This window comes from Gopherus evgoodei, chromosome 22 (genome assembly GCF_007399415.2).
Source record: "Gopherus evgoodei ecotype Sinaloan lineage chromosome 22, rGopEvg1_v1.p, whole genome shotgun sequence".
Taxonomy (NCBI): domain Eukaryota; kingdom Metazoa; phylum Chordata; order Testudines; family Testudinidae; genus Gopherus; species Gopherus evgoodei.
This window is the reverse complement of record NC_044343.1, coordinates 2,911,253-2,933,180: the sequence shown is the minus strand read 5'-3', so window position 1 is coordinate 2,933,180 and position 21,928 is coordinate 2,911,253. Positions and strand designations below refer to the sequence as shown.

General features: G+C 54.4%; 2 protein-coding genes across 9 annotated transcripts in view; both read right to left on the bottom strand.

Annotated features, from left to right (window-relative positions):
• YJEFN3 (YjeF N-terminal domain containing 3) overlaps window positions 1–8,455 on the bottom strand; it is a 47,971-nt gene extending 39,516 nt beyond the window's left edge. For 2 of the 8 annotated variants that reach the window (XM_030540008.1, XM_030540015.1), the window contains exons 1-3: window positions 8,303–8,455; window positions 7,625–7,751; window positions 6,415–6,635 (exon numbers count right to left, since the gene is read on the bottom strand). In XM_030540008.1, the coding sequence (XP_030395868.1) occupies window positions 6,415–6,470 (56 nt within the window). In that variant the 5' untranslated portion in view covers window positions 6,471–6,635; window positions 7,625–7,751; window positions 8,303–8,455. Of the gene's footprint in view, window positions 1–3,524; window positions 3,976–5,013; window positions 5,046–6,414; window positions 6,636–7,624; window positions 7,752–8,302 lie in introns of those variants that run through there. The other 6 variants (XM_030540016.1, XM_030540014.1, XM_030540009.1 and 3 more) reach the window with 6 other exon arrangements.
• Window positions 8,456–13,399: 4,944 nt separating this feature from the next.
• NDUFA13 (NADH:ubiquinone oxidoreductase subunit A13) lies at window positions 13,400–20,651 on the bottom strand. The gene is given in 7 exon segments (XM_030540017.1): window positions 13,400–13,649; window positions 18,068–18,137; window positions 19,382–19,453; window positions 19,736–19,814; window positions 20,542–20,556; window positions 20,559–20,603; window positions 20,606–20,651. Coding segments are annotated over 7 exon segments (432 nt in total). The 5' UTR covers window positions 20,637–20,651; the 3' UTR covers window positions 13,400–13,529.
• Window positions 20,652–21,928: the final 1,277 nt, after the last annotated feature.

Genomic DNA, 21,928 nt, shown 5'->3' with positions numbered 1-21,928 from the left:
CCAGGGATGAGCCCCAGCACCTCCAGGTTTGCAGCATCAATTACAGAAGTAAAAAAAATTTGCTGGAGCCCCAGCACCTCTTTCATTACAAACTAAGCACTGAACCAAAGTGCATTTTGCCCTGGGATGGCAGCCAGCAAAGCTGCAGGAGTGCAAAGCCTTAGGGTCAACACGCCTGATGCTAGTGGAGCTTGATGGGCACAGGCACAGCTCACTCTGGGTTCAAACCACTTTGCCAGCCTAGATCCTCTGAGCTGAAAGTGCACCAGGGCCAGGCTCAGCGAGGTGCTGTCCATCAGCTAGGCTGCTTTGCATGTGCAGAGGCAGCTGCCAGTCCAGCAGCAACCGTCTTACACAGACATGGAGACTGGCTCGTCCTCTGGAAGCAGAGCACAGGCCTAAGGGCTGAGCTGCCACCAGGGGCATATTAATGATTAATCAGCTCCCAGAACAGGCTTTCCAAGGGCAATGGAAATGGAGACTCCCGAGGGACCAAAAGCAGTTTAACCCTGGATGAACCGCATGCAAGCAGAGCAGCCAGCCAGGCAGCCCCTCCCCGCTGCCCTATCCTCTCAGGGGGACAGGGGGATGTCTGGATGCGACCCCAGGGAGGACTGGGCCTGAGAGCCCAGCAGGAACCTGTTGTAATGCCAGAAACGCAGATGCTGGGAGGCCTTTGGGGGAGGGGGAGATGGACGCAGCACAAATGTAAAGGGCACAAGCAGGGCCCCTCTCCCATCGCTGCCTCCACAGAGCGGATTCAGGCGCAGCCCGGGGAACTGGGGGGGATCGGAGCTGCAATTCTATACCCAGGGTTTGTAAGATATCAGTTTAAAAACAACCCTATTTTAGCCTTCAGCCCCTGGCGACAGGGGATCTGCATCATGGCATTGCCCGGCCAGGCCCTGCCCCCCATGGCGTTCCCATCTGCCTCACCCCTGTCCCCTATGACCTGCTGTGTCTGCCCTGTGCCCCACAGTGCTCCCCATCACAAACCAAGCTCCCCCACCCGACACACACTGACCCCATTGCTGGGCGGGGAGATGTGGGAGCAGCCTGGGCACTGTCAAGGTAAGAGCTGGGGGGGTTCTTGGTTCATCCCCTCACAGCTCATCCCCCAGAACCCTGCCCCACTAGCCAGCCCATCTCTGTTGCCTCATTGACAATGAAGGAGCTGGGTGGGCGCCCACCAGCAAACAAGCTGGCTGAATCCATGGATACCCGGGAAGCAGTCTCCGTAGCAACGGCAGCTGCTCTAGCTCTGAGCCTCTCCTCCACCCACAGGAGGCTGAGGGAGGTCAGGGCTGACTAGCCATGCTGTGGGCACCAGGCCTTGCGCTGGCATTAGCCCCAGGGCACTGGGAAGCTCCGTGATTTTTCCTGAGGCTACGGGTTGGGGAAGGCGGAGGATCGGGGCCAAAGCAAAGGCAGGAGCGCAGGGATTTCTGGCCTCTAAAGGGCCCTTTTGCCTGGCTAAATTCACTCTCCCTACACATCAGAGCATCTGCCAGTGGGGCAGTCTCCACCAGGGTAGACTAAAATATCCGGTGCAACATCCCATAGGGCTGGGGAGGGGGATGGTGGGAAATCAGCCCCAGGAAAATCCTTGGTGCGAGGGACAAAATCTGCAGCCCCTGCCCACTGTGCAGACACGCCAGAGGCCAGCGCTATCCATTTTCCCAGTTTCCAGACGAGTGAGCCCAGCGGCGACGGGGACATAACAAGGCAGAACTGGCCACGCCAAGCATCAATTGATCCTGGCCGGCAGCATTTAGGGCTATGCCTGGGAGCAGCCAGAGGGATGATCAAAGCCATCAAGATTTTAAGCAGCTCCATAGCCGGCACCCGAAGGAGGCTCAAGAGCTGACAAATGACTCTGTCGAGGATACCCCCACCTGCTTCCAGTTCATCTGTAGGGATGGCTCTGGCAGCCACACCCCAGCTGGCTCAGCAGTCGTCCCCCCGGCCCCAAATCCATTCCCACTTCTGCCCCACCCGACTGGCGGCTCACTGCCGCAGAGCACTGACCAGAACGGAAGTGACACCACGCAGAGCACCGGCAGCAGGCGCCAGGATTCAGGGCGAGGCAGATGACCCTCAATCCTGAGCCGCAGCCCCCCAGCTATCCCAGCCCTAGGCCCCCGAACGCCTCAGCTCTCAGCAGTAGGCACAGGCAGGTCTCTCTTTCAGCTAAGCCCAGGCTCCCTTTCACAGCGAACTCCCTTTCACATCCATCCATCTTCCCTCAATCGCTTTTTAATTTTGTAATTACAGCTAAACACATTACAATTATCTGGGAAGCTGCATTGCCTCCGGCGCAGCAGCGCCAAGCTGCCGAGAAGCTCCCACATGGAGTCAACCTTGTCCCTGACTCCTGGCACAGATAGAGGCTAGGGGCTGCCCTGGCTGCTTCCCAGCCTGTGCTCAGCTCAGAGGTCCAGCACGGTCCCCAGGCATTGGCTCAGGCAGGGGGAGCTGTGCGGACTCTGGCCCAGCCCTCTGGTTCAGTGAGCAATCACAGATTCAGTCTCCAGCCAGAACCTTCTGCATCCACTTCCCCCATGGTCACTCCTGGCTGGAGCTCCCGGCTCAGCAGCCGGCATCTCTGCAAAGCCCTTAGGGGTCCAGGCCCAGGCCCCCAAACCAGTCAGCCTCCTAACCAACCAACACTAGACAGTTTGGTGGGGTAGCATGGTTGGTTAGGGGGCTGACTGGTGACATTCCTAACCTGGCAAGAGCCCCAGTGAGCCTGACCCAGAAGTACTTTTACAAGGACAGCTTATTTTGCTCAGGGAATGGGTACAAAAGCCCCCACTTTTTTTTTTGCCAGTATAAGTATCATTTACACCAAGTGAATGGGCAGGTACAGCTATGCTGAAATAACTGCTCCAGCCAATCTTCCCTAGTACTGACCTGGCCTAAGCCTCTCACACCACTAACAGCATTAAATAGCTTTTCGATCCTGACCCACAGTCCCCGCTACTCCCACTCTGGGGACCCCATTCCCCACCTAGAGCTCCCTACTTTTGCACTCACAGGAGGCTGGCAAAGAGCTTTGTTTATAATGCAGAAACATTTCAACTAGGCACAGAGCAGAGAGGGAGCCCAAGAACACATGGTAATTATGATCTGGTCCTGTTGATTAGATCCAGCCTGATTAATCGCACAGCTCTACCCTGCCAATGTCCTGGTGCCAGGGGCCTCAGGAGAACAGAGCTGCAAGGAGCGGGAGCGACTGCTGAAGATGCTCATTGTATCATCACCCCAGGCTGGGTCGCCATGTGCTCACGCCTGGAGAAGCCCTGATGTGTGGGGAGAGACTTTCCGGGCACTGCACCTGCCAGGAGCCTGCTCAGCCCCAATGTGCCTCAGCCAGGAGCCCAGTACCACTGGAGGAGTGGGGCCCAACCTGGCACTAAAGGGACCTTTGCACTCGATCACACCTATAGCAGGAGCAGAGCATCTGCAAATGGCTGCTGAGTGGCTCTGCATCCGCCCTAGCTCCCCCACAACTTCCTCTGTACCTTGGACAGTTCCCGGAGCTGTTCAATCTACTAGCAAGGCCAGCCCAGGCCCATCAGTCAAGGAAGAAGAGAAGTCCTGGGGTCCCAGAGGAGAGAAGGTGCCACCAGTACTCAGTGCTACCTGGAATCCATGTGAGGCAGCTAACAGCTGGTGAGGGGATGTGCGGTGAAGTTCGTACCATCGCTGGCCGCATGTCTGTGCAGGCTGAGATGCAGCATTATGGGTGGAAGCTGCATTCTTCGGAAACACCAGTTAGCAGCTGATGGAGCAGACTGATGACAATACTGATGGAGCAGGTGGTTGGAGACTGCCGGGAAGCCCCTATGTGCCATCAGCCTAGGCTGCTATCTAGTATTTGTATTACAGTCTCCCCAGCTGAGATCAGGGCCCTGCTGTGCCAGGCGCTGCACAGACAGTGAGCAGCAGTCTCCGTCCTAGAGAGCTCACCGTCTGAAAAGACAGAGTGGGAGGGGAAACTGAGGCACCAGGAGAGGCAGGAACATGCTCAGGGTCACCCAACAGGTCACTAACAAAACTGGTAATAGAACCCCTGGCCAGCAGCCCTAACCACTAGGACACACTGCCTCCACCCTTTCCACATCTCCTCTGACTTGTTCTGTGCTGCTAGCACCATGGAAACTTCCCCCCCCCACATTCCTAGGGTGCCACTTGCCCCCGCTGGCTGAGGAGTCTGAAGAGGCAGCTGCGGGTCCAGAGTTTTCCTAAGGGCTGAGCCCACCCTGACAAGGGTTCCCAGGTCCTCGTCCCTGCAGCCCCACACGCAAGGGCTTGGCCAATTCAACCCTCCCTGTGCAGCCATGTCTGGAGAGGACAAAGCCAGTGCTCCCCCAACCCCGCCTGCTGCAGGGATACTGGATTCTTCTTCCCAAGCCGCAGCCTCTGTAGGGGGAAGTTACCCTCCTCCTGAGCATCTGGCCCCAGGCCAGGCAGGAGCCACTGGCCTGGGTGGATGGAGTAGCGTTCAGGGCCCCTCTCAGGAGAAAGCGGCCCCACCCTAGCAGACAGACAGGCCAGTTTAGAGCCAGGACAGCGTTGTCTCTCCGCCCCACTACATGAGCCCTGATGGGGAATGACCCCCAGCACACAGCAGGTCCCCCAACCTGCCCCTGGCCAGCCTGCAGGAGTCACCCAGCAGGTGTGCAGCGGGTATCTAAGCAGGGCCCTGGCCCAGCTGGAGATATTCCAGCTCCAGGACAACTCGGCTCCCAGGAGCTGGGAGTGGAAGAGGGCAGGCTCAGGGTCCAATTTCCAGGAGTGCTTGGCCCGTGGGTCCTCCACAGGGCAGGGTGATGCCAGCTGGCCCATCCTGGTAATCCTGGCTTTGAGATGATGCTCTGGGGTGTGCCTCATTCCCGATCAGCCTGTGGGAGGCCCATGGGGAACAGCTCTCATCAGCTTGTCCTGTCAGCATGAAGGCTGAGGTGCATCTTTGTGTCCCTGATACAAATGCCACGCGGTTTCTCTCACCTTCCCAGGAGAGGCATCCCCAGAAGGCCTGAGTAGCTGATAGTCCCTCTGTATGTGGGGGCAGGGCTTGGGTGACACCCAGAGGCTGTGGGCCGTACCTCATGCCTCCTCCATGACGCCCCTCTGCTCGAATGTGGAGGGGCCTGGCCAATCCTCCCGCCAGGGACTGAGAATGGAAGTCTCTTCTCTCCTTGGCCCCGGTATCCCCCTCTGGGCTCCCCAATGAGATCACCGCGACTGCACTAATCCAGACCATCCCAGTGCTCTGGATACCTCCCGCAGCCCTGCTGAGCCACCACACCTCCTGTGCGCCAGAGACAAGGGACAAAAACCACTGCCAAAGGTGGCAGCTGGATGGCCCTGGATGTCCCAGTGGGTGCAGCTGATTAAGATTCCGTGCCAGCCCCGGGACCTGTCAGCTGTGGGAATTGTTCGTTCCAGCTACCGAAGTACCCACGGGGCTCACTGAACAAGAGACAGCCCTAACGCTCGGAACTGGTGCCGTCTGCCCTCAGCTCAGCGCAGAGCTAGCACCCGAGAATAGCACAGCTCACACGCCGCCAGCACCCGCTGACCAGCTCGATGACAACAGGGAAAGGGTGTGCTCAGAAACAGCAGCCAGCGTCAGCCGTCAAGCCTCAGGGCCAGGACAGGCACACTGTCATGGACTGACGCTGCCCTGCCTCACTTGGGGAACCCGAAATAGCTCAGCACACTCACGCTCGTGACACTCTGCTTCCTGAGTGCCTGGGGTGAAGGGCAGGGACACAGCAGGTGGCTCAGAGGAGAGTGCTGCCAGCACTTTTGAATGGAAGACGCTGTAGGAAAAGACCCAACACCGGCTTGCACCTCACACCAGTGCCTGGGGGCATGGCAGTGGGGGCTCTAGTGGGCAGGGTGGCAGGGCTGCGGCAAGCCCATTCCCTGCCCATGCCTGAGAAGGATGGCACTTTCTCTTTTCTGTCCAGGAACAAACCCTCCAACATCCCTAGGGCTCCAACACCTCTTTGGGTCAGCAACTCTGCTGTGCCCTGCCCGCTCCCTTGCAAGCTAGCCCAGGCTGCACTCGCTCTGCCCACATCCAGCCTCCTGTGCCCTGCAGAACCAGACGGGGAATTCAGCTTCCTAAACCAAGCTCAGCGGTAGCAAGAAAGGGGTGCGGGCAGCCAACCAGCAGCATGGGCACCTGCTCCAGCCACCCCTGCTCATGCAGAAACTTTCCCTGCCCATCCTAATCCACTCTGCATCAGCGATGGAGCTGCAGGCTCCCAGCTGCCAGGGGCTCCTGTCCCCTCCCATGGGCTCCCACTGGAGCACCCTCTGGTCCCATAGTGCCCAGAGCACTAGCACGAGACTCTTCCCCTGTAGCCAAGCTGCTCTCCCACCTGCAGGTCCACTCACCTGAGGTATCTGAGTGGCTCGATCTGCTCCCCGCTCTGGGTGGACGGGCAGCTCATTTTCCCTGGCTCAGCGTGGGGCAGGGGGTACAGCTGCCCCCTCTCTGCCTCGGCTCCCAGCAGCTGGAGCTCCCTGCACTGCTGCTGCTTCTCTGCCCCTCTTCTTTATGGCTTCAGAGCAGAGCCACCTTCCAGGAGACAGAGCCAGTCATGAGACAGCAGCTGCTGCAGGGAAAGGGGACGATTGGTTGGAGGAACAAGCGAAATCCCCTTCGCCCAATGGGGAGCGGGGAATTGGTTAACCCCTTCCAGCCCACATGGCCATCAAGCAGCTTCAACAAGTCCCCCGCCTGGGTTTGCTCCTTGGATAGCGAGTGCCCCAGGTTGAGTCACGCTCACCCGAGGGAACTGGGGTGACACTCTGGGGTGGAACGAGCTGGCAGGTCTCAGGGCTGTCCTGCCATCACAAGTGGAACCGACTGGGACTGGGCAGAGGGGCTGAGGGCCAGCCAAGCCGCTAGAACTGGGCTTCCCCTATCCACAGAAACAGGCACGAAGTGGCACCTGGAGGGAAGCCTGCATCACTGCACACCGTTCCCCACTGGCCACAGAGGTGAGGAGAGCCGGAGCACTCAGCCCGGCGTTGGCTTCACCCCCATGAGCACTAAGGTGGGAGCTCGGCAAATTCCAAACTGCCCTGCACAGAGCAGTTCCCAGGGACAAGGGAGACCGGCCCTGCTCGTCCTTACACCAGCATCACCCCTTTGGCCGTAGTGGAGTCTCTCCTGATTGACACACCAGCGTGAGGGACAGCAGCCGGCCCCAGGCCACAGGGGTGGCTGTGCTCTGGGATAGGTCCAGTACAGCCATGGCTGGCGGTAAGGTCAGGAGAGATCAGCGGGGTCAGTTCTACCCCTAAAGGTGCCTACATCCCCCACCATTCAGACCCACTCTTGAGGTTTGGGCACGGTTTGCTGGGAAGAGATCAATGGCCATTTCCTCAGCTGAGTTCTAGCCTCCAAGGCACCTGCATAGCCAGAGGGAAGACGCCTGAAAGGGCCCTTGATCAGCTGGTGAAGGTAGCCATCTTGTTGCCACCACCCACAATGCACCCAGCCTGGTGCAACCCTCCATATCCCTTCCTGAGCCAGCACAGCCACCCTGAAGCACGATGTTCCCCACAATCCAGCCGGGCAGCTGGCAGGGCCACTCACTGAGCTCCTTGTAAAAACGCAGCTCCCAGCTGTCTTCTTCCCTCTGCAGCTGCTCCCAAACGGCCTCTGGGGGCCTGCAGCCCTGCTTGCAGGAGGGAGCAGCAGTGGACAGGATGGGCTTCTGGCTCTTGCAGAGAAGACCACTCTTTCCCCAAGCAGATCCTTGGAGTGGGGGGGGGGCTTCCCAGGTCCCCTCCCCCAGAGGCAATGGCCCCGGGACAGCTCACTGATTGTTCCAGTGCCCCTGGGGCCTAGCGAGATCTCTTCCACCTGGAATAAGCCTCCTCCAAAGCATGGGGTGGTCATTTAGAATTAGGCAAAGCTCCAGCTACTAGAGCTAAGGAATCAGGCTGCTCCCTGGAGAAGGGCGTAGATGGGGATTTGCTCCTGTCAAGGAAGGGGACGACCAATTGCCACAACACAGGCACGTCACTAAGAAAAGTCTCTCCCATACGGATGGGAGGTGAATTAACAAAGAAGCTGCTGCCTGGACAGCTGAGATCTGACAACCTCCCTGTGGCTGTGAACAGTTCCTGGAGCCTGGCCTGTGCGCTGGCACTTTGCACAGGGTGAGAGCTTCACCCAGCTCAGTCCAGTGCATGTGTGCTTTGCCGTCAGACAGGCCAAGGCTATTGTTCCCATGCTTAAAGTTCAGGACGTTAACCCATCCTCTCTGACCTTGAACAAGGCTCTTCCTGCGGTCCCCGCCCTGGCTCCGAGAGAAGCAGCAGGCTGTAGCCACAGCATTTGGAGCACTCAGAATCAGCACAGCCGTCAGCAACCCCATCAGCGAGGCTATGGGCCGAACACGGTCAGAGATCTCCACTCTCAGTGCCTAAAGCGTGGAGGGTGAAATTAAGCATGTGCATAAGTGTCTGTAGGATCCAGGCTTTACTACGCACTCAAAGGGCAAGCTTCATTTACCACAGCGGAAAGGCAGCCTAGCATCAGCAGGGGACAGCACCTCCAGCTGGAAAGGGTCAGTAAAACAGCAGCTCCCACTAGGAAAGGAGCCCAGGACAATAGAGTTACTGAAAGAGCAACAAGAGGGGGGTCTTAAACTAAATTTAAAATTGCCTGTTTTTCAAAATTCATTTTAACAAATCCCTATAATATTCTGAGGGGGCAGGGGTGACTGCAGGTAGCTGCTAAGGTATTGGTTAAGCACTGGGGTTCTGCAGGCAGTGCTAACATGCATTTCTAAGGGGGTTAAGCTTTGAATGGCTCCTTCCACGGTTTGCATAAAACAAGCCCCCATTGTTAGCCCCCTCGCAGCCCTCTAATAATCCAACAATGGCCTGCACTACAATTCTTAGAAGCTAAAAGGCCACACAAGCCTAGTTATTTCCCTCCATGCCATTCTGCCTGCTGTTAAGGAGAAGCGTAAATCCAGTCTGCCAGCTTGACTTTCTCCTGCACTCTCGTTAGATTCTGGCCGTGTCGTTTCAAAGCGAGGCTTTAATCAGGCCGGTGGAGAGACGTGTGCATTTCACGGACCGAGCTCAGTTACATGTTAAAAATACTAGAGCGAGGTCTGCGGAGTTTGAAGTGGGGTTTGTTTTAATCTTTTCCTTTTTCAGAAGGATGGAGCTTTCCTCCTTCACAGGTTCCCCCTCCCCGCTTCTTTCAGTTTAACTAATTGCCAACTTGTTCCCTTTGGTTCTGCAGATGGAGGGGAAAAAATCCCAGGCTTGCACTGGGGAGGGGAGGGGAAACCCATCTTTTACATCCACACGCACATCAATGGTACAAGGCAGGCTGCTCCCACAGTTAGCACCCTAGTCTGCAATTCAGGAAAGCTGAATTTCTAGTTCTGAATTTCAGACTTTTCAGGTGACTTTGGCTTACGTCGTTCAAATCTCTCTGGCCCACACCCACAGAAGGTTTTTAGGCACACAAGTCCCATGCCTTTGAGAATCCGGGTCTCTGGACCTAGGCAAAATGAGAACAGCCCTTCTCCCCCAGCCCAACTCAGCATTTCTTTCTTGGATGTTTAAACTGCAAAGGGCAGGAACTGTGTCTAACTCAGTGCTTCACCTCTGGGGTCTTGATCTCAGCTGGCACCTCTAGCCACCACTATAACACATACAATACTAATACTAGGCACTTGCAGGTAATAGCCAATTAGCCAGCGAAAAGACTCAAAGTAGCAGCCTTCCACACCTGCCTCCCATTGCTAGCCCGATTTTGCAGAGGAAAGACTGGACATACTTAGAGGGCTGTGCCAGAAAGCTCCTCGCACCCACAAAGAATTTCAAGTTGACATTTCAGGCAGGTTAGGCTCAGTTGAAAGGAGCAAACACTGAAAGAAGCAGAGGGTTATTGGCCCGGATCTGTATAGGAACGGGTGGGATTTTTTTTCCTGAGCGTCAACTAAAAGTGACAAGGTGGAGGAGGGAATATCTTTTATTAGATCAGCTTCTGCTGGTGAAAGAGACAAGTTTTCAAGCTTACAGCAAGCGCCCAGATCCGAAGACCTCTGTGGAGCTCGAAAGCTTGTCTCTTTCCCCAACAGAAGTTGGCCCTGTAAAATAGATCACCTTCCCCAGCTTGTCCCTCTCATAGCCTGCGACCAACACGGCAAACTACTAAGGAAGTGAGTTTAGATGAAGGATTTGCCCTGTAGCATTTACAGCCCAAGCACCAGAACAGGTGCTAGAGCAGGAGAGCCTGAAAGGGAAACCGACTAGTCAATAGACAAGAACCAACATATTCAGAAGCGACTTGGGCACTCAGATTTAAGTCTCATTGAAGTCACTGTTTTGAGTGTGCCTACACTGCAGCCCGGCATGTGATTGGCAGCTCATGTACATGTACTCCCGCTAGCCACGCTCCAGCTAGCTTGCTCACTATAAATAGCAGTACGGAAAAGGCAGCAGAGGCTGCACAAACAAGAAGGGGGGGGGTCACGTGGGATTGTGCAGCCCACTGAAGCCCTGCACCGTTGTGTCCTCACCGCTATTTTTAGTGAACTAGATCGATTAAAGCTAGCACAGGGCACGTCTCCCCACACTGCTAATCACACCGCCAGCTCCAGTGCAGACGTACCCTTACTGGCATAGCTATATGGGTTAGGGTTGGGGGGGAAAAATCACCCCCCGTAACCATAGTTGTCCCAGCCAAAGCCCTTGTGTAGCTGCAGTTATGCTGGCAAGGAACTCCTAGTGCCAGTATGACGTACTCCATTTGGGGAACTGGTTTAAGGAAAAAGAACTCTTTGGTCTGGTAAGAGCAGCTCCCCCATGAGGAAGGTGTCCTGGGATAGCTTAAAGCAATTTGGCTCTCTTGGCAAATGCTTTTCAGCATAGGCAAAGACTGACACATTTGAAAATAGGATCTGGACACCTAGTTTTATCTCCCAAGTTTCAAAGTTTTACTCCCTACGCAGAATTGTTAACAGGTAAAATACGACTGGAAAATCCTCCTGGCACCACAATTGCAAGTGCTGGTGGTAACATAGCTAAGGAGATTTAAAATACCTCTGTGGTTTTTAATGCCACCTCCTCTTTAACACCCCAGGGGAGGGGCTTTAATCAGTTTCTCAGGGTTGTGAAGAACACCGACAGGTGTAACAGAGCAGATACCAGCCCCCCCTTCCCCCATCACCCTGGGTATGTGAGAGGGGCCTGTCAGATTCTGTTTAACAAGTCCCTCCACTTCCACTTGGTGCTACACTGGCCTTTTCCCATTTTTAAAATGCCAGTTCATGTCTCCCCTTTGCTCCTATTTTTTTTCTTCAGACAGTAGCTCACAGCATCTTAGCAGCCAGCCTGTATTGCTTAGCAACCACACAGCTGTGAAGGGGTGTGTGTGTGGGGAGGGGCAGGCAACCACTTCTTAGACAGAAGCTTTACAGTTCTTTGCCAAGTGGACCTTGGCCAAATCAAGGCACAAGCCGACTTTCCAGCTGATGAAAGCATCTGACGTTTAAGTAACCAACACTGCTCCTGTGATGCACCCCTCCACCCAGGGCTTAAATTCAGCCAGAGCTGGCCGGAGCAGAGCTCCAGTTGATATTTTCAAACCCCATGGAGTTTTTATAGCATGTTGGAGGAGCATGGGGGGCTCCGGGAAATGCTCTCTAAGAATTAAAGCCCTGCCTGTGCCAGCGTGCTGCTCCAGCTAGAGCCCTAGCGATTCTCTGAGCACACCTGCCAAGTTTCTGCTCTGCAGACCACATCTGGCCCTGCTGCACAGGGAAGGCTGGCCCTGCTCATCTCCCTCTGGTGGCGCAAGGCTGGAAGTGAACGCTCAGGGGACAAGCCTGCAAACACAATTCCTTGCCTCCTGTTTGCACAATGCACCCTGGGGAGCAACAGCCATCTCCTCCTCCTCCAGCTCTGGAAAGCAGGAATGGCTGCCTGCAGTCCTGGTGCAAAGATCCCCTCCCCATTTCCTGTCTCAGACTCTTGGGTAATGCTGCTCTGCCCTGTTCCACATGGTAGAAGCAATGCCTGGCTGTGTATCGCTAAATGTAGGAATTTCCAGTGCAAGGTTCATCCTGCCCCACATCCAGCAGCACCAGCAGCTTCAGAGGAAAGCACTAGGAACTCTGCAGAGGTAATCTACCCCCAAGGAAAAGCTCTTCCTGCCCCCCATTAGCGATTGGGGCTCATGTCCCACAGTAGGAGGGTTTCCAGATCTTCCAAAGCTGTAGCTATTGGGATAAAAAGATCCCAAGTTCATGTCCAATCAACGCTAATCTCTTGGCTTCTGGCTTGTAGCAGTGAGTTGCACAGGCTAGCACCAGTGCATGACAATCTTCCCGTACCCGCATTTTAAAGTTGCTTTCAAAAAGCTTCTGAAGCCCCTTAAGAGAAGGTGCCACAGGCCAATACAAGAATGGCTTAATTCAAAGAAATACAGTCAATTCAGTATCAGCTGAGCCAGCTTCTTTCCAACCTGCCAGCAGGATCCAGACCCATCACACAAGCTACACCCCAGCCCCTAGACAAGGATTCTTGGCATCAGCTACAAAAAGAATTGCTCATTTTGGGGCCTGCACTGATGGCTGTTGAGATTCGTTCAGCTAAATAAAATCGCCCCTTATGCTGGCAGATAGAGATTTGCAGTAGCACAGCAATTTTCATTTCCCCCCCCTCCAGTGAAGTGGCTAAGATTGGCCATACTGAGCCTTAGAACAAAAGTACTGGGTTTTTAAAGCATATGGAAGAAATGAACATAACTTGGGATTTGACTGATCTTTTCTGACACTGGAAATGTGACCTTCTCCCCTGTAGGAGCTGGGAAGACTGAGCTATTGAAAACAAGCCCTGGGATCCCCATGGGCAGGGACAGGTGTCTGTGTGTGTCAATAGTTCTCACATTATCTCTCACTAAGCAGGATCATGAGGCCCTGATTGTGTGGGGATGGGAGCCCAATATACTGAACACTACCAAGACCCTTAGAGAGAGAATGGCCTCAAAGAGACTGCACTTTAAATAGGCCAACCAAGAAAAGGAAGAATTATCTTCCTCCCCATCCACACTTTACAGACAGGGAACATAATTAGGGGGCAGATTCAGGGGCTAGCCACAAGGTCACTGGGGAAATTAATCCAGCTTTTCTGAGTCCCAGCCCAGTGGCTTAAACACATACCCATCATCCTTCCTCCAGATCTCCTGTCCAAGAGATACCTAATTGAAGGCAAAGGTAGCTAATGGGGCTGGACAGAGCTAGGACTGCAGCACCAGAACAGCCTGTTACAGCAGGAGGCTTTGTGCCAGGGATGAAGAGCCCAGGAAGAAGCTGTTTAGAAAATAAACGCACACACACATTTCCACCAGACTGTTTAATGTCACACACTTGGAACATATGGCCTTTGAGCATTGCATCTGACAGAGATAATGCTACCAGTGCAAGAACTGGAGGAACCAGTGGGCTGGGGAGAGTCCTGGCCAAGCTTCAGACATACCACTGCAAGCCAAACTTCTCGTTGTGCAGCTCACTCACAGGCCTGAGGTAATACAGCTCATCTGATGTTGGCGGAACCCAGCGGTCAGTGTGGAATACAGACTCCCCCACCTAGAGAGAAAGAGCTAGTTACTGCAGATCCCTACAAGTACGCCACTGCAGGCTCCCTGCACTCGTGCCCTCACCCAGACAATGCAGAGCAATGTCCAGGGGTCCGTGTCTGTGCAGTGGCACCTCGTGCTGCCAAATGAGGGCACAAGAAGAGGTGTGGACTTGCTGCCACTCAGTTCTATCTTGAGCACAAAGCAGAGCCTCCACCGCAGAGGGGAAGGGGGCCAGGAGGTGCAGCACCCATAAAACACCTCTAAGAACTCAAGTTACCACAAGGAGGTAAATTCTCCATCTTGGAGTACATGTCCCGCTGGGGGATCCACCAGAGGAGACTCCCAAGCAGCAACTCAGTGAGGAGGCAAATCCAAGCCGCTTCAGAGGACTGCATCATTCCCGGAAGCTGGTGAGATGGCATAATGCTTGGCAAAAGGTACAGAGGGAAGACCAAGGTACAGCCCTACAGGTTTCTGTTACGAGAATGCCTTTCAGTAGAGCTACAGCTGTGGACTGAGCTCTACTGGGATGTGCTGTCACTCCAGGAAGGGACTGCGTGCACCCGAGCAGATTTGTAAGTTAAAATGCCACCCAGAGCCCATTTTGACAGTCTTTTGACTGTCTTTGGGTAGAAATAGGTTTCCCTTCATCCTCTCTGAAAATGATACAAACAGCCTAGGAGAAAGCCAGAAAGTCTTAGTCCTGTCAAGATAGAAGGCAAGGACCCTTCTGGCATCTAGTGCACATAGGCTAGTCTCCTGTCTGGAGGCATGAGACTTTGGGTAGGCGGACCTCTTCATTAATGTGGCTTTCCAAAGAGATCTTCAGAAAGAGGAGAGGATGGAAACACAGTGTAGCCATATCTCTACAGAAGGAAGTAAATGGCAGGTCTGCCTTCAGTGCACCAAGCTCTCCCATTCATCTAGCTGACATAATGACTAGGAGGAAGCAAGTCGTGGGGGTGGGGGGGGAAAAGAATCCTCTGGGTCCTGAGAACCAAATGAAGGTCCCAGTGGGGAGCCAGGTTCCCTACAAGGAGAAACAAGTTGTCTAAGCTCTTGAGGAATCTAGTCATAGAGAGGTGGGGAAAAAAGGAGGAGCCCTCAGCAGGTGAGTGGAAGGCTGTCACAGCACTACGAGTCAGTTCAGTGAAAGACCCAGTCTCTTTACATCCAACAGGTAGCCTAGGATCTTGGAGAATGGAACCTCTGGAGGTATGAGAAGAGTGAAGAGAAGACCAGAAATTAAAGTGTTTTCATTTCTGAAGGTACGTTTTCGGGGGGTACTAGATTTCCTGCTAGGCAGGAGAACCAACTGGACCTTATTCACACAGGTTAGCGCTATGCTTGAGAACCATCGAGGAACTACGTTCTCGGGGTTCAGGGAGGAGTCGGGAGGGATCAGGGTCGCAGAATTCTGTGATCCTTCCCGATGGGAAGTCAGAAAGGCATTGCTAGAGTGGAGGAGGAGGCTCAAGTATCACAAATTGCCTTGGCCAGGATGGCGCTACAAGGATAACTCTAGCTCGGATGTGGTTTGATGAGGGTTTTGAGACTAGAGGTGGACAAGCATACAAGCAGGTACAGGGTCATGATGTTATTAGGGCAGCTCCCAATGAGTTGTCGCTGTAGCCTCCCTTGGAGCAGAAAAGATGACGTTGCATTGTCAGGGCAGGCAGAGGTCTGCTTCTGGAATACCCTATGTCTGGCAGATGCTACGAATGACAGAATCATTGAGCTCCCATTTGTGATCCTTATGGAAGTTTCTGCTCAGGGAGTCTTCCAGGCTTCTGGAATACTGCTGCAGACAAAAATCTCATCGGTCTAATGGGAAATGTACCAGTTCCACAGCTTTAGCGACTCCGTGCACAAGGACTGTGATCTTGCTCTACTCAGTCAGTTGTTTTATTACCCTGACTGAGTGGCCCTGTGTGGTGCAAGGAAGTTTTGACAAGCATATTGAACTCCTGTTGGCTCCAGAACGCTGATGTGGAGCGTGACCTCTTGTGCAGACTACTTGTCCAGGGCTGGATCCCCTTGGAGGTGAACCCCGCATCCCCAAAGAGAAGTGTCTGTTGTGAGGATCTTTGAGAGCGGGAGGGACGTGAGAATGGGGTTTCCACACAGAACCTCAGTGGGTTCTTCCACCAAGTGAGAGAGTCCAGAATTTTCTGAGGTACCGTGATGCACTGGGGAGCAAACGTAGACCGTAACCTCATCTGAAGGCATCTGAGGTCCAGTTTCACATGAGGCATCACGAAGATGGAGGCCAACATATGGCCCAAGAATTGTACTCAGTTTCTTGAGTTATTTGCAGGCTGTGTTATATCATCAAGATTAGACAGTACAGAGTGGAGAATCATTTCCAGGAGACAGTAAGCTTAGCATGGCTCTGATTAAGACTATTCTTTGAACTGGGCTCAATACAGACTTCTGATTGATAAGAAGGCCCAGACACTGAAATAGGGCTAGTGCCAAATGGACTCTAGAACTGATTGACCCCCGAGGAGACAGGGTGTGTGTGTGTGGGTGGGAGAGATACTGCCTTGTCTGGGGCTGAAGAGGACCTTGCTGTTGGAGATGAGTTTTCTTCCATCTATGGGTCCTCCTGTTCTTGATTGCTTCCCAGTGCTGAAGGAGTATAAGATACTGTAGGGGGACAGGGAAGTTTCCTACAGTGCTTGTGAGTGATGTGCTACTTGTGGGTACTGGGGTCTTTCTGGTTGGTACATCAGACATAGGTGCCAGTACTGAAGACTGGAGGTCTGACTGCGGTTCAGTCCGGGAGGATTGCAGTTACAGGAGTCTGAGCTGTATCAGGGAATACCAATGCTGAGGTGGTGAGCCTGGTAATGGAGACAGCTTGTTGATGAACTTCTTTGACCTCAGAGTTCAGGTGCAGGGAAAATAATGGTACCGGAGCATGAATAAGAGCCCTGTGCGCATCTTGATGCCAAGAGGTGTCAGGTGGTACAAGGTAGGTGTCAGTCGGTACAAGGTAGATCCCTGTGCTGTCTATTCTCCACAGGCTGCTTCCTGTGCAATACTGGCAGCTTGGAACTAGCACCAGATAGAGCCTCAGCTGTACCCCTCAAGGAATGTGAGGTATCCTTAGAGTGGGATTTATAGGGTGACCTACCCCTCTTCCTAGTAAAAAGGTTTCTTCTTCTTAAAAGTCCTGCTGAAGCTGCCAACAGCCACAGGAGCAGCCTGGAATACTGAAGCCAATGTACAGGCTGGTGAAGCAGCTCTCACTGGAGCTAGCGAGCACTTACTTAGGAGCTTCAGTCTAGCCTCTATCCTTCCAAGACATGCCTTTAAATCCCACACAGACCTTACACTTTGATGGGACGTCTCTGAGGCGGTGAAGGCAGCTCAAATGCCCATCACTTTGGTGAAAAGCCGCCTGGCAGAGCTTAAAACCCGGGGTCTTCCACATAGCCCAGAGAGGTCCTAGACCAAAAACGGGCTGTGTTAAGACTAAAAAGAAATAAAACAACAAAGCAAAGGATAAACTAAGAGACTAGCTAGGTTAAGAAATGTGGGAAGCTGAGAATGAGCAGACATGCAATGGCTCTGTCTCAAGCTGCAGGCAGTTGCGGGGGAACTGAGTGGCAGCAGGCCTGCGCCTTCTTATATACCGCTGTTTGGAGGCATGAGGTGCTGCTCTGCGCAGGTGCAGCCCAAAGACACTGCTCTGCATTCTCTGGTGGAGAGCACGAGTGCACGCGCATCCTACCGTGGAGCACTCATAGGGACATACATTTGAAGAAAAATTCACTGCTGCTGGCTGCACTGTAGCTGCTCCAGGGATAAATAGGACTTTAGTTTGAGCTCCCCAGATAAAAATTTAGCAGGTGTCTCAAGCAGCAGTGACCATCGCAAGGCTGAGACCCGGCATGTCCTGCAAACATCTCCTCAGGCCATTAACATAGTGCAATCGAGAAGCCCTCAATTTCCCCTGTAGGCTCACAGAACATGCTAGTCTTTCCCTACACAGAACGCCACTTTTCCTCTAATCACATTCACTCCTGTCCTATGAACCAGGACTCCAATGCAACCCAGTATAACTAGGATCAAGTGTTGATCCCACCCTGCTCGGTATCAGCTGTGCATGTCTCATTCATACCCTCCCCTTAGAAGGCCACCTGGCATTAATGCCTTCCTTCATAAACACATTATCTGAGCCTGCTGGGAAAACCAAAAGTTAGATTGAACCAGCCTCTTGAATGATTAATTTATATCACTGGTTATAAGTGGCCTTTGGGATATTCATTACAAGTCATGTCCTGCTGCACTATTGCCAGAAACACTAATGATCTGGTGTCAGTAACATCCACCAGCTTTTCTCCCACCCCATCCTCCATCCCCAGACTGTATGTTACTCCCCCTTGCCCTCTGCTACTAGCATTGCAAGGTACAAACCTTCCACCCAGGAACATCTTTCATGATTTTGGCCTCCTCCTCAAGATTCTCCCGTAAGAGCCGCAGGGTCCTTAAACAGAAAGAAAAGCCTGTGTCTGGATCAGAAGTCACTGGGTGGCAGTTTCTTCCCTGCACCATGCAGGAGCCAGACTAGACGATCTTTACTGACCCTGTTAGCCCTAAAGATTGTTTCAGAAGCCATTGGGTTGTCATGGGCCATGTTTTAAAGAGGCACAGTATACTATTCTGTTTGAAGTATCCACAAACACCCAGTGAAGTTAGCACTGGCAACTTGGGGAGCCTTAACCAACATCTCTACAGATTACAATAATCAGGTTCACCTTTCATAGGGCACAGAAGCCTGGCACAGCGGCCTCAAGCTACAAAGAGATCCTGTTTTTGCAGTCAAAGATTTTGCTCGTGAAGCGGTTTCCACATGCAGTCTGAAGCACTCTCAGGCCTTGCAAAGCAATGGACTCGTCAACACCCTTTGGAGAGACGAAGCGGTGCCTTGTCTCAGTTAACAGTGATTCCTTCAACGGAGGAAGGAACCTTGCAGGGCTACAAAGGATTCACATGCAGGGACCCCCCCAGGCCGGCACAGGTCTTCCGTCAGCATCCAGAGTGCTAGGGACCTTACACAGACTGGGCTCTGCCCTAAAGGGCTTCCAGTATAAGAGACAAAACAGAATATTGGGGGTGTGGGGGAACAGATACAACACAGAAGCAAAATTAATGAACTCATGTTATGCACCAGCTTTGGTATTTCTAGTCAGCTCTGGCCAGGTTGCTCACTAGCTGCTACCCCAGTCCTCTCAAACACATGCCAATTACAGCCAATAGTTAGGGCCAGGTGATGGAAGGGGCACAAGAAGCTAGGTCACCCCCTTAGGTTCATCTGTTGAGTCCTCTGGGACAGAAGCTTCCCTCACAGCTCATCAAATCAGCAGCTCCAATCCCATTATGCAGAGTGAGACAGTACCAGTCCTGCATGGTTCTCTGGGTGCAAAAAAAGGACAGCACTGCCCTATGCATGGGGGTGGAGCCTGCAGCTCTTACAAATACTGGGACAGCAGCAGCAGCACAGCAAACAGCTGTTCAGGATATTGAGGTATCCCTGGGTCTTTATACAATAGTTAGTAGGGACATGACAGTGGCCCAGCAACTGCAAGATCTTACCCTCCTTGACAAGACTGCTAGTCCCACCAAGGCCCTCCCCAAAGCAAAGGGTGAGCAAGGCAGGTAAACGTGGTGGCACTTGGAGACACGTACCCTGAATCCAAACAATCAGCCTCAGGGTGGGGATGAACTTACCTTCGATCTGACTCTGCTTGCAGAAGGGGAAACAAAGCAATACGGGTTTCCATCTCCTCAATCTGCAGTCGCCTGGTACCAAAGATAAGGTTTGAAGAGTGGATTTCTTATCTGAGAATCCAAAGGACCATTTCTGTATCTTCATTTCAAAAATGCCTGTACTAAGAGCGCTAGATTACTACACAGCTCAGTTGTCACAAGTTCATCAGCAAGAATTCCCAACCTTCTGCAATACATCATCATACTATCCAAATAGAGGAGAACCACTCTGTCAGCCTGCGAACGCTAGCTCCTTCCTCCCCGCTTTGTACAGCACACCGGGGAAGAACACACAGGTGCCAAACAGACATTTACCTCCTCTCTCTGTTCCACTTGATCAGGTTGTAGTAACCCACGAGCAGGCTGCCAATGCCAATGGCAAACAGGCTATAACCTACCAGAAGAAAGAGGGAGATTAACTGGGCTGTCCTGGGTCAGAGCTTCCCTTTAGCCTCTCAGGGTCTCCTTGAACGGCAGCGCCCCATAAAAAGCTGTGATAACTGCCCCGAAGTGGGGGGCAAGGATGGGGGCAGGGCAGTAACAGCCTGGGGGGTGGGGATCAGGAGTGTGTGTGCAGAGGAGCAAGCGAGTAAGAGCCTGGAAGTGGAGGAAGACTTGGGGGAGGGCAGAGGCGTGGAGGGGGCGATGACACCCCGGGGAGGCGGAGAATGGGGGGGGCAGTGACAGCCCCGGGGGGGCGGGGGAGGAGGGATGGTGACAGCTCGGGGGGGCGGTGACAGCCCCGGAGGGGCGGGGGAGGAGGGGTGGTGACAGCTCGGGGGGGGCGGGGGATAGGGAGGGGGAGGAGGGGTGGTGACAGCTCGGGGGGGGGATGAGGAATGGGGGAGGGCACTGACAGCCCGGGGGGGGGCGGGGGGGAGGGGTGTGACAGCCCGGGGGGGGGGGGTGGATAGGGGGGGGAGGAGGGGTGGTGACAGCTCGGGGGGGGAATGAGGAATGGGGGAGGGGCAGTGACAGCCCCGGGGGGGCGGGGGATAGGGAGGGGAGGTGACAGCCGGGGGGACGGGGAGGAGGGATGATGACAGCTCGGGGGGGGGGGGAATGAGGAATGGGGGAGGGGCAGTGACAGCCCGGGGGGGCGGGGCTCCCCCCGCACTGACCCGAGAGCCCCCGGCGGGCAGGTGCCGCTTGTAGTCGATGGGCCCGTAGCCCCCCGGGGGGGCATGTCCTGCTTCACCTTCACCACCGCCGCCATCCTCCCCCCCCCGCGCAGGCACGTCACAGCCGGCTCGTCACCACGCTCACCCGGAAGTGACGAAGCGACGCTGCGCTGCCGCCATATGGGGACGTGCCGTCCCGTCACGTGACCAGGGGCGGCCTCCTCCGCTTCAAAGGGGCTGGGGCGCTGGCCGCCTCGGACCGCTCCGCCCGCGCGCCTCGAGCCCCGCCTTCCCGGCCGGCCGCTGCCTCGGACCCCTCCCCCCTCTGACCGCCGGCCCCCTGCCCTCCCAGAGCCGGGGAAGAACCCAGGAGTCCGGGCTCCCCGCCCCCCCTGCTCTAACCCACCACCCCCACTCCCCTCCCAGCCGGGAGAGAACCCAGGAGTCCGGGCTCCCAGCCCCCCCCCCCAACCGCCGGCCCCCACTCCCCTCCCAGAGCCGGGAGAGAACCCAGGAGTCCTGGCTCCCAGCCCCCCCTGCTCTAACCCACCAGCGCCCGCTCCCCTCCCGAGCCGGGAGAGAACCAGGAGTCCAGCCCCTCCCCCCCTAACCGAGCCGGGAGAGGAACCCTCCCAGGAGCTCCCAGCCGCCCCCCTCCCCGCCCAGACCGCCCACCGGCTCCCACCCCCCTGCTCTGACTCCCTTCCCAGAGCCGGGGAGAGAACCCAGGATCCAGCTCCTCTCCTCTCTAACCACTAGTCCCCACTCCCCTCCCAGAGCTGACATGCAAGGAGCCCAGCCCTTTCCACCTTCAGAACGAAGTCCCCAGCTCCAGCTTTTGTCCTGCTTTCCACGCTAACAGTGATCAGCGCAAGGCCAGGAACATGTCCATTGGTTGGACAGGATAATTAATAGGGCTCACAACCCTTAGTGGAAAAGCCCTAGAGAATGGAATAGAAAATTACACCTACCTTTGTTTTTAATCCGTCATAAAACGTAATTGAGGATTAAAACCCTGCAGTGGGATGGCCTGTAAGTAGAAGTTACCACCTTTCTCTGTTTTACTAGGCTGGTTTAACAGAATGCTATTGGGTGGTTACGTCTCGCTCTGGCCAGATGGGCGCTCTCCATTGACCACTGAGTCAGTTTTGATACAACTCTAGGCAGTTCTTTGGTTCCACACAGTACTTGTCTATAAGCCCAAAATGCCAGTTTGAGCATCAGCTGCATGGTGGCCTGAACGGGGCCCAACTCTGTACCTAGGCCTGAGCTACGGTGCATAGAACTGTCTGCAACAATGGTCCCCAACTGGTTTTCGTCTGGCGCTGAGTATCCACCGAATTTCCTGACAAACGGCAATGTCAATAGGCGTCGCTGCCGAAATATC